This window comes from Penaeus vannamei, chromosome 41 (genome assembly GCF_042767895.1).
Source record: "Penaeus vannamei isolate JL-2024 chromosome 41, ASM4276789v1, whole genome shotgun sequence".
In the NCBI taxonomy this organism is placed as follows: Eukaryota; Metazoa; Arthropoda; class Malacostraca; order Decapoda; family Penaeidae; genus Penaeus; species Penaeus vannamei.
The window spans coordinates 25,322,236-25,332,235 of NC_091589.1; the positions used below are offsets into that span (position 1 = coordinate 25,322,236).

A 10,000-nucleotide genomic window follows, 5' to 3' on the forward strand; every position below is an offset into this window, starting at 1 on the left:
TTCGAAACCGATGTACAGGTCGTGGTCTCCCACCAGCATATAAACCGAGGTGGTCATGCTGCAATAATAATAAGGAAGAGAGAAGTGGATTTGAGAGTGTAGCGTCGTCGTCTGGTCGTGTGTGCCCGACGCGCTAATAAAATAGTAGTCTGCGTTGAAACTGGGAAGTAGCTGCGGCCTCTCGTGTTCACCACCGTTTTCGTCTGGTTATCATGATATATTTATTGATCATTCTATCACATTAGGTTATCCACTCATTACCATTTTTATTCATTTAGTTTAATTTCCATTATCCATTTTTCTGTACTCAGTAGTTTAAGTGCTCATGCTTAATATATAAATTAATATGTTCATGCGTATACGTATCTTATTTTATCATAAATAGAATTAGTAGATGTGCAAGAAATTATCTTTATATTTAAAATAAGGGTGACTGGCTGGCTGGACTGCTATAGGTTTATCATATTTAATTGCCGTTTAACAATTTATTAATTATATTCCACATACATCACTCGTGCCACAAGAAAATGTTCGGTGACTGTTTCTTTCGTGCTTATATCAAAACCATCACAAAATACAGAGAATACTTAGCTTTTGATTACATTTACGAATTCTAGGGGGGGCGTCTACGGGAGCGTGCGTCCAGCCAGTCGTGAGCGTGAGCGTGAAATCCCGCGCCCCTGAAAATCACACACAGGGGGCACGACCTAGAATGACTCTGATTGGCTGGAGCTACACGCCCGTTAACCTGATTGGCCCACGCGAAATTCGGGGGCATATCTTTCAAAGGTAAAATAAAGTGAAATGAGATACTAAAAATAAAAGCGGTGAAATGTGGCAAGGCTAAGTACCTTAAAAAAAACATCTGAGATAATTGATAAAAAGAATGTATATATAGTAAGAAACAAAACTCAGCGAGTAAATAAAATAGTTACCCCCCAAAAATAAAAAGAAAATGAATTGCGATTCTTAACAGAGAATGGAAGTTAAGGAGGTATTTGTATATTTTCATGTTAGATATTTCCGTATGTAGAAACTCGGAGCCTGGTGGACCTCAGGGTACACTACAATTCATCCACGGGGCGGGAGTCGCGAAGCTAGGCGGAGCGACTCAAGACATCTTTGGCACACATCACTGAGAATAGTCTGAATCAGGTTTGTGAGTGTTGTGTCATTACATAGTTCTGTGGGAGAAATCAACAGATAAGCATACATTCACATATTTTGAGGTGGGTGAAACAACCATGAAAGAACTGCCAAAACTTTAACTTGTGCCAACTGAGGGATTTACAAACTGATTTTCTTTTCCTTTTTATTAAGTTAAAAGAACAAATCAAATGAAAAAACTAAAATGAGGTAAGTGTTTAAAACAAAGTGAGCAAGATAAGACATGACGAAAAACAAGATATAAAATACTCAAAAGAAATATAAACGCTCGTATAAAAGTAACCTAAAAACTTTGGAGTTCACTCACCTTCACGACCATGAACTTTAACATTCATATACAATTACTCATGCACTCGCACCTTTCACACAGCAGGAGCAATACTGATGTATACCAATACCATATTTCGATTAGATACGAAGAAGTCCATTACCATCACCGCTCCCATTCTCACTGTCTGTAAGCAGTTCACTCGATTCTGGTGCAGCATCAAACTCAAAGTTCACAAGTGGATACGGCAACTGGTCACCCTCCTCTACAAAGTCTATCTCTGATGCGGGAACAAATGGCCTGAGCTGATTCGCATGGACACGCATAGTACGATGAGGTTGCTGCAGTTCCAAAATGTCATAAGTAACAGGACCAATCTTCTTTAGAACTCGAAAAGGCCCCTTCCATCGGCTATCTAAGGCTCTGGTACTACCTTCTACCTTACGTAAAACTAAGGATCCTTCATTTAGGTGCAGAGGTTTCGCCTTCCTATCGTAATATCTCTTATTGGCTTCGCGAGTTTCTAGAGTTGTCTTTATCGCTATACGGCGAGCATCAGCAAGACACTTTACCATCTGCCCCTCATCAATAGTCTGCAAATTTGTCAGGCCGCGAGGAAAAAGTGCCATTCTCCCGGTCAGCAGGTACAGAGGCTGATCACTGGTGGACCGATGGATGGCCGAGTTAAGGGCAAAGCGTACGGCGGGCAGGTGAATAGGCCACTGTGAAGGTGACTGTTGTACCAGGGCGGCAAGAGCATCCTTTACTACTCTGTTGCTCCTTTCAACTACACCATTTGACTGCGGATGGTATGCAACAGAAAAGGAGTGTCTCACCTCTAACTCCTTCAATAGTGAACGCCACTCATCAGACGAAAACTCTAATCCATTATCTGTGTGGAGTTGGGCTGGAGGACCAAACAAGGTAATAAAATGGTCAACAAAGGCTTTTAAAACCCTGCTTGCGGATTTATCCCTAAGGGGTACCAACTGGAGATAGCGTGTATGATGGTCAATAATGGATAAAACGTATCGAAACCCTTGTGCAGATCGGCGAAGGTCCATTAAATCTGCGGAGACCATTTCTAAGGGAGCCTTAGAAGGTGGATGTCCTTGCATAGGTGCTCTAACCACGGGAGCCTTGCGACGCTGGCAAGTTTCACAGCTCGCAACATATGTTCGTGCCAAGTGAAGCATGTTTGGGAAGAACCAGTTATTACACAAGTTCTGATATGTGCGTAAAGCTCCTGGATGGGCTGCCGTTGGAGGTTGATGAGCCAGGTGTAATGCCTGGTTACATAATTGGTGTGGAACGTAAATCTGTTTAACCACTCGATCCGGAAAATGACGAAGGTGATATAGTACTCCATCGTATAATTCGAAGTCGCTTATAGCTGCTGGCAGACGAATTTTAGGCAATGACTGACGTCTTTCAAGCCAGGCTATCAGATCTGTACAGACGGGATCCTGTAGCTGCTGTTCTCTCATCTGCTGAGAGGCCAAGGTTGTGAGGTTGGGCATCTGATGTGGTTGCGGTTCTTGCATCTGCTGATCCTGCACTGAAGGGGGTACTTCCAGCAGTGGGGTATCAGGATTGGGCTCAGGGTCAGCAACAGAGTTTCCTACAGGGCAAGCATAATCAGGAGATCGGATGGGCTCTCCTGGTGGTCTAGACAGCAGGTCAGGTACGTAATTACTGGCCCCTTGCTTATAATGTAGAGTGAAATTATAGTCAGATAGCTCATGAGCAAACCTACTTAGCCTCGTACTCTTGGTCTTTCTTGAAAAAACGTATGTCAGTGGACTATGGTCGGTCCAGACAGTGAAGCATCTACCATATATGTACGGGTCGAAGATTCTAATAGCTTCCACGACTGCAAGGGCTTCCAAATCAATGATAGGATAACGAGTTTCTGTTTCCTTTAATACCCTTGACCAATATGCAACCGCATGTGGCGTCCCATCTGCTTCCCTCTGGAGTAGAACAGCACCAAGAGCCTGACCGCTAGCATCAGTGTGAACTTCAAATGGTCGATCAAAATCTGGAAGGCGCAGGACAGGTGCTCTAACCAAGGCCTCCTTCAAAGTGTCAAAGGCCTGTTGAGCTGCATCTCCCCACTCGAATTTCACATTCTTCTTTGTGAGTTGGGTCAGCGGTTTAGCAATAGTGGCAAATCGTGGAATATGCCGCCTGAAAAATCCACATGCACCAAGAAACCTACGGATGTCACGTGCTGATCTGGGTCGTTTCATGGCAGCAATTGCTAGTACCTTGTCAGGGTTCGGTCGGATACCGTCTCTCCCAACAATGAAACCAAGTAGTTTGACTTCCTGTCGAGCAAATTCACACTTGTGGAGGTTAAGTTTCATGCCTGCATTTTCAAGAAGTCCTAACGTCTCTTTGAGATGATTCAGGTGAGCTTCAAAAGACGTAGATGCAACCACAACATCGTCTAAGTAAGCAAGAGTGTGTCGCCCAAGAACAGAAGAGAGAACAATATCCATAGTTCTCTGGAATGTCGTTGGTGCTGTTGACAGCCCAAATGGTAGACGTCGGAACTGATACAGGCGATTCCCATCTGTAAAAGCCGTCTTTGGGCGGTCCTCGGGGTGCACAGAAATGGCCCAGTATGCAGCTCTGCTATCGAGAACGGTAAACCACGTCTTCCCAGATAGAGAGTCCATGAGCTCATCTATCCTAGGAAGTGGATAACTGTCTGGAGTGGTTACCTTGTTAAGACCTCGATAGTCCACACAAAAGCGTACAGAACCATCTTTCTTTTTGACGAGGACGACTGGTGATGACCATGGGCTCGTAGAAGGTTCTATCACACCTTGCTGTAACATTGTTTTACACTCCTGCTTAATGATTTCCTTTGTGCTCTGCGGCAGTCTCCACTGGCGTACACAGACTGGAACATTGGCATCAGTGTGAATGCGATGTTCAATGCCAGGGACAGTTCCTACAGTGTGTTTGTTCCCTGTGTAGAGTCTGGGAAAACTCCTCAAGATATCTGTCAGTTGAGACTTCTGTTCGCATGTTAGGTGATTAAGGCTTAGTTGTTCCTCTAACAGATTGGAGCCATCGGTGTTAGGCGATGGTGTGGCACTGGCGACATCCAGCTGGGGTTCATTGCAGATTTGGCATGATTCATCAATGGCAGGTATCTCAGGAAACACAAAAAACTCATCAGGCTCGTAGCCAAAGTCAAGGCACGCATCAAAACTCTCAAACCCATCTTCAATGAATCCATGCTGTTCAATTGACTCATTCAATGCACCCAGTGCACTGCCTCGATAACCAGAATCAGGAGTTACAGCTTCAGCAGTACTTATTTCCAAGGAGCCAAGGTCTTCACAAGACACATCTTCGGGTGGTGAGTCACATAACTTTGGAGCCTTACCATCAATGGTTTCCTTGAGAGTACCCCCTGAGGGTATCTGAAGAAACTGGGAAGTGGTTTGGAGATCACTAGTTTCTACGAGTTCGGCATAACCCACAATAGTACCAGGACTTAGTTTCCGGGGTTTCGGTTCTGTATTTACCACCCAAATGTTTGACCTCCTTTCTTGAACGGTAATAAGGGTGCGTGGAACGAGCAAACGGGCCGCATTTCCTTCAATGACAGCAACATGAGTTTCATCAGGAACACTACGTGAAAGGGAAGCAGCTACAAATCTACCAGCCCTAGGTTCGATTGTTGTTGCTTCAGTCACATGCACAGGCGAGACGTAGCGAGGTTGCAAGGGAATGGAAGACTCCGGAAGCTCTCCCCTGGACTCATGACATGCAGGAACCTCACAACAGTGCGAAGACTCTTCACCCACAAACGTGACTACATGACGGTGACCATCCAACTCCAAGTAACTGTCACTAGAATTCGGCGAAATAAATATAACCACAGGCAATCTCCTAAGCAAATCCATCCCAACGAGCATATCCCCAGGAAAATGAATGCCAGAGGTGATACAGGTCCTGTGCACAAGGTCTAAACCAGGGTGGATGGTAAACTTCAGATCAGCTTCGGCTTCAACAGATTTAGGCATCCCGGCAACTCCTTTAAGTGTCCGAGAACTGCGCAACATGCGGATGCCAGGTAGGAGTTTGGCTGCTGCTTCCTTCAGTACCGTCACCTCCGAGCCAGTGTCTATGAAACAGGTTATCTTCCTATCGTTGACTGGCAAGATGACCTGTGGTCGTCCCCTCAATGTCAGCATAGCTTTCTTGGTTGGTGACCTCCCTTGGACTGGAACTGCCGCCTGAGGGTTGGGAGTTTTGACCTGGACGGCTGGTACGAAAGGGACAGGAAGCTAAGAAGTGACCAGGCTCCCCGCATCCATAACACAAGCGCTTGTTGGCACGGCATTCTGACGTATTATGCCCCTCTAGACGATGATATTCACACCAGGCCCTCCGATGACTAGTGTTGCGGCGTGGTGACAATGTCTGATGAGAGTGCCGTCGAGTGTCTTGAAGCTTAGGAGACCAGTGAACATGCTGCTTGGAAGGACGGGTCCATTGCTGTGGCTGCGATTGTGACTGTGGTAACGATGATCCCTGGGTGCCTTGTATAGCTGCTGCTTGTAATGGCCCATCACTATAATACTCTAGTGCAGGCGTGGCACCTTCTGCTAGTGGTTCAGCTACTGGTGGGTAGCCCAGGGGCATGGGCATTTCATAAGGACGTGGCCGATTATGTTGCTGCTTGGCAAACTGATCCTTTCGTGGAGCACCATTAAAATTCGGCAGGACGGCCTTTACCCCAACTGTTGCATCCCATATGGCCTGGCACTTCTCTGCCATACGACATGCCGACGTAAAGTCCAGCAGCAAGAGCTGCCGTCGAAGCCAGGTTGGTAAACCGGCAGTGAAGGTCCTTCGGAGCAGGCCCTCCACGTCCCCAATCTCATAAGGGTAGTCTCGAGATCCTTGTAATACTGCCATCTCGATTGCTTGATAGTAGTCCAGGGGCGATTGTCCAGGCGTCATCCGGGACTGAGCAAGCATATCGAAGAAGCGTTCTGGTGTACATGTCCCCCGAAACTTGGTCCTTATTTTGGCCTTAAACTCATGCCATATCGTGATCTCTTTAAACACAGGTCCCAGGAGTACCATCTGGGCATAGCCACGAGCTCTCCCCCTAGCCATGCGGATAAAAGCATCGTCGGTAGCAGGGCGTGTTAGCATCTCTATGGTAGCGATCCACGATTCCACCTCTCGATTACGTTGTAGTGCCTGTGATGCTGGGGTTTCTCCATAGAATACGGGAATCTCATCACGTCCATACAATGCTGGTTGCATGTGATGATCTGGAGGGCGGAAACTAACAGGAGGCATGTCGTGGAGGTTTTGGGTAGGATGCTGTGGGCGTGGCTGCTGACAGATCTCCTGATTAATAATGGTAGACACAGGCTGTACAGGAGTATCTCTTAATGGTGCCAAGTGCTGTGGCTCTTCAATAGATGGTGCAGAGTGGTTGGTTTCGTTGAGCGGCGTTTGATGCGATGACTGGCTTCGTCGCAAAGATGCATTTTCTTCCTCCAGAGCAGCCACACGAGCAAGAACACATTGAAGTTGGGCAGTTAATTCAGACATACTTGGCACAGCGGCTGTTGCATGCTGAAGTGATCCTGGAGGTTGCATCTCCATGCTCTCTTGGAGAAGCGGTTCTGCAGCGGGAACCTCTTGCCTTGAAGTCGCCTCAGTGTCCATGTGAGAGGGTCCCTGCTGTACAAGCGATCCTGTGGGGGTTGCTCCACGAGAGCTTTGACGCTGCGATGGCTTGTGCTTCCCCATTAAGCGCACCGACCTACGCACTATCCTCCTTGTGGCACTTGGAAGCAGAGCAGCTCGCCGACGGGGCCTACGTCGCACCTCATACGCCAACAAGCATGGAACACTATTTATCCCGTCACTGCAGGCACCATCATCACAAGAGAGCAAATCTTGACAACTAGGAGAAGACACCTTGGCACTTATACAGATCCACTCATATCAGTATGCTAACTACGTTATACTCACATACCAATTGTCATAAGGTTCACTTCATGGGTTTCCTGCGATCATATGCTCATCCACATACACAGAACAATAGTCTCATCCAACCAAGTTCAAGGTCGTGAAGTCTCGCCCTCTCGCAGGAGGCCGTGTAATCTCATCTGCGAACAAAAAAATACCGGTAGACACTGCACTCCAAAATGGACATAAAACGCAATATAAGAAGACGTATAGGGGATCGTGATGCTGGAGTACCTTCGTAAAACAATCAAAATGAAGAGGCCATATTTCAATTGTTAAAACAAAATTTACTTCAATTAAAACTTTCATGTACATCAAAAGTATACAATGGGAATTCAGATTACAATGTTTTTATTTAATTTTCATGTTAAATACCAGTGTAATTATGAATATATTCAAACAATGTTAAAAAATACAAAATTTCACAAACCCAAACCAAAAGTAGAATTCAATTATTTGAGATAAAATCTCCAGCATCTACACCGCTTGCCACCACTTGTAGCGTCGTCGTCTGGTCGTGTGTGCCCGACGCGCTAATAAAATAGTAGTCTGCGTTGAAACTGGGAAGTAGCTGCGGCCTCTCGTGTTCACCACCGTTTTCGTCTGGTTATCATGATATATTTATTGATCATTCTATCACATTAGGTTATCCACTCATTACCATTTTTATTCATTTAGTTTAATTTCCATTATCCATTTTTCTGTACTCAGTAGTTTAAGTGCTCATGCTTAATATATAAATTAATATGTTCATGCGTATACGTATCTTATTTTATCATAAATAGAATTAGTAGATGTGCAAGAAATTATCTTTATATTTAAAATAAGGGTGACTGGCTGGCTGGACTGCTATAGGTTTATCATATTTAATTGCCGTTTAACAATTTATTAATTATATTCCACATACATCACTCGTGCCACAAGAAAATGTTCGGTGACTGTTTCTTTCGTGCTTATATCAAAACCATCACAAAATACAGAGAATACTTAGCTTTTGATTACATTTACGAATTCTAGGGGGGGCGTCTACGGGAGCGTGCGTCCAGCCAGTCGTGAGCGTGAGCGTGAAATCCCGCGCCCCTGAAAATCACACACAGGGGGCACGACCTAGAATGACTCTGATTGGCTGGAGCTACACGCCCGTTAACCTGATTGGCCCACGCGAAATTCGGGGGCATATCTTTCAAAGGTAAAATAAAGTGAAATGAGATACTAAAAATAAAAGCGGTGAAATGTGGCAAGGCTAAGTACCTTAAAAAAAACATCTGAGATAATTGATAAAAAGAATGTATATATAGTAAGAAACAAAACTCAGCGAGTAAATAAAATAGTTACCCCCCAAAAATAAAAAGAAAATGAATTGCGATTCTTAACAGAGAATGGAAGTTAAGGAGGTATTTGTATATTTTCATGTTAGATATTTCCGTATGTAGAAACTCGGAGCCTGGTGGACCTCAGGGTACACTACAGAGAGAATAAGAGCTTTTTTTTAGTTCAATACGATCTTACCCTACTTACCCTACTGCACAGTGAGCTGCAGTGACGACCCATTGGCTGGAGATGATAGAACCGCCACAGAAGTGATAGTATCCACTGCCGTCGACAAGAGAAACCATCCAGGGATATTCGTTCACCTCCGTCTCTTCTCCACCAACAATGCGGTTGGCACGGTTGACTTGTCCACATCCAGCTACGGGAAAGACGTTTGTGTGTCATACTGTGGGTCGTGAAGCCATGGATTTCCAACTCTTTACATGGACGTTTTCATTTTTATTATTCAACTCTGGATATTCCGTTATCAGAGCAAAGAGGAAGGGTAAATACATACTGCATTCTGAAGTTGGCTCAGGGTCTACAGTTGTTGTTTGGGAGTCTGGCACTGTACAGGATATTACAAAGAGAAGACATTATGCGGAATTGGGAAATGTGCAAATGAAGCTTATTGCAAGACTTCCAATGTTCCTCAGTTATTGGAAATATATTGAATTTTACCTGAAGCTCTGACAGAGCAGGAAAATCCTGTATTAGATTTCTTCTTGTTTGTTTTGAACAAGACAGTAACGTTCCTAGATTTATCAGACACAGTCAGAGAACCCTTGACACCGCAGTACCTGCAAAAGACACGGAGAAATATCGGTTAATCTGCAAAATACCTCCCTCTGTAGAATATGCAGTTAACAGAAACGTAATGGTATTTACTTTTTCTTAAAACCAGAGGAATCTGTGACGTGGAAGAAATCCTTTTTGCAGTTTTTCGAGTGTTGCAGCTGGAAATCATCACACTCGATGCTCAGCTTGGAGTCGGCAGAAGTCTGAGAAAATAAGGAATTAGACGGAGTCAAGCAGCTGAAGAAATCAAAACTGCATCACAGCATTTGACAATCAAAATGAAGGTTGATTGGCACTGCAGTGAATTCTCGCTCAGGAAAGAACTTATGCGGAATATCCAGGTGCACTTCTTACCCCCAGGGTAGTTATTGGGGAAGTTCTTTGACTGGAATGTCTTGGAAGAACCTGGATCGACGTAGTAAGATCCGCATCCCACTG

At 44.8% G+C, this 10,000-nt stretch overlaps 2 protein-coding genes across 2 annotated transcripts in view; both read right to left on the reverse strand.

The window, feature by feature from the left end:
- Positions 1-57, reverse strand: part of LOC113811168 (trypsin-1) — a 1,194-nt gene extending 1,137 nt beyond the window's left edge. Inside the window, exon 1 of the mRNA XM_070118135.1 lies at positions 1-57. This exon is cut by the window's left edge and continues 30 nt beyond it. Coding sequence (XP_069974236.1) covers positions 1-57 — 57 coding nt within the window.
- An 8,539-nt stretch (positions 58-8,596) lies between these two features.
- Positions 8,597-10,000, reverse strand: part of LOC113810655 (ovochymase-2-like) — a 23,719-nt gene continuing 22,315 nt past the window's right edge. The window contains exons 5-10 of the mRNA XM_070118136.1: positions 9,816-10,000; positions 9,653-9,765; positions 9,446-9,564; positions 9,282-9,332; positions 8,972-9,143; positions 8,597-8,633 (exon numbers count right to left, since the gene is read on the reverse strand). The exon at positions 9,816-10,000 is cut by the window's right edge and continues 3 nt beyond it. Of these exons, the coding sequence (XP_069974237.1) occupies positions 8,597-8,633; positions 8,972-9,143; positions 9,282-9,332; positions 9,446-9,564; positions 9,653-9,765; positions 9,816-10,000 (677 nt within the window). The remainder of the gene's footprint in view (positions 8,634-8,971; positions 9,144-9,281; positions 9,333-9,445; positions 9,565-9,652; positions 9,766-9,815) is intronic.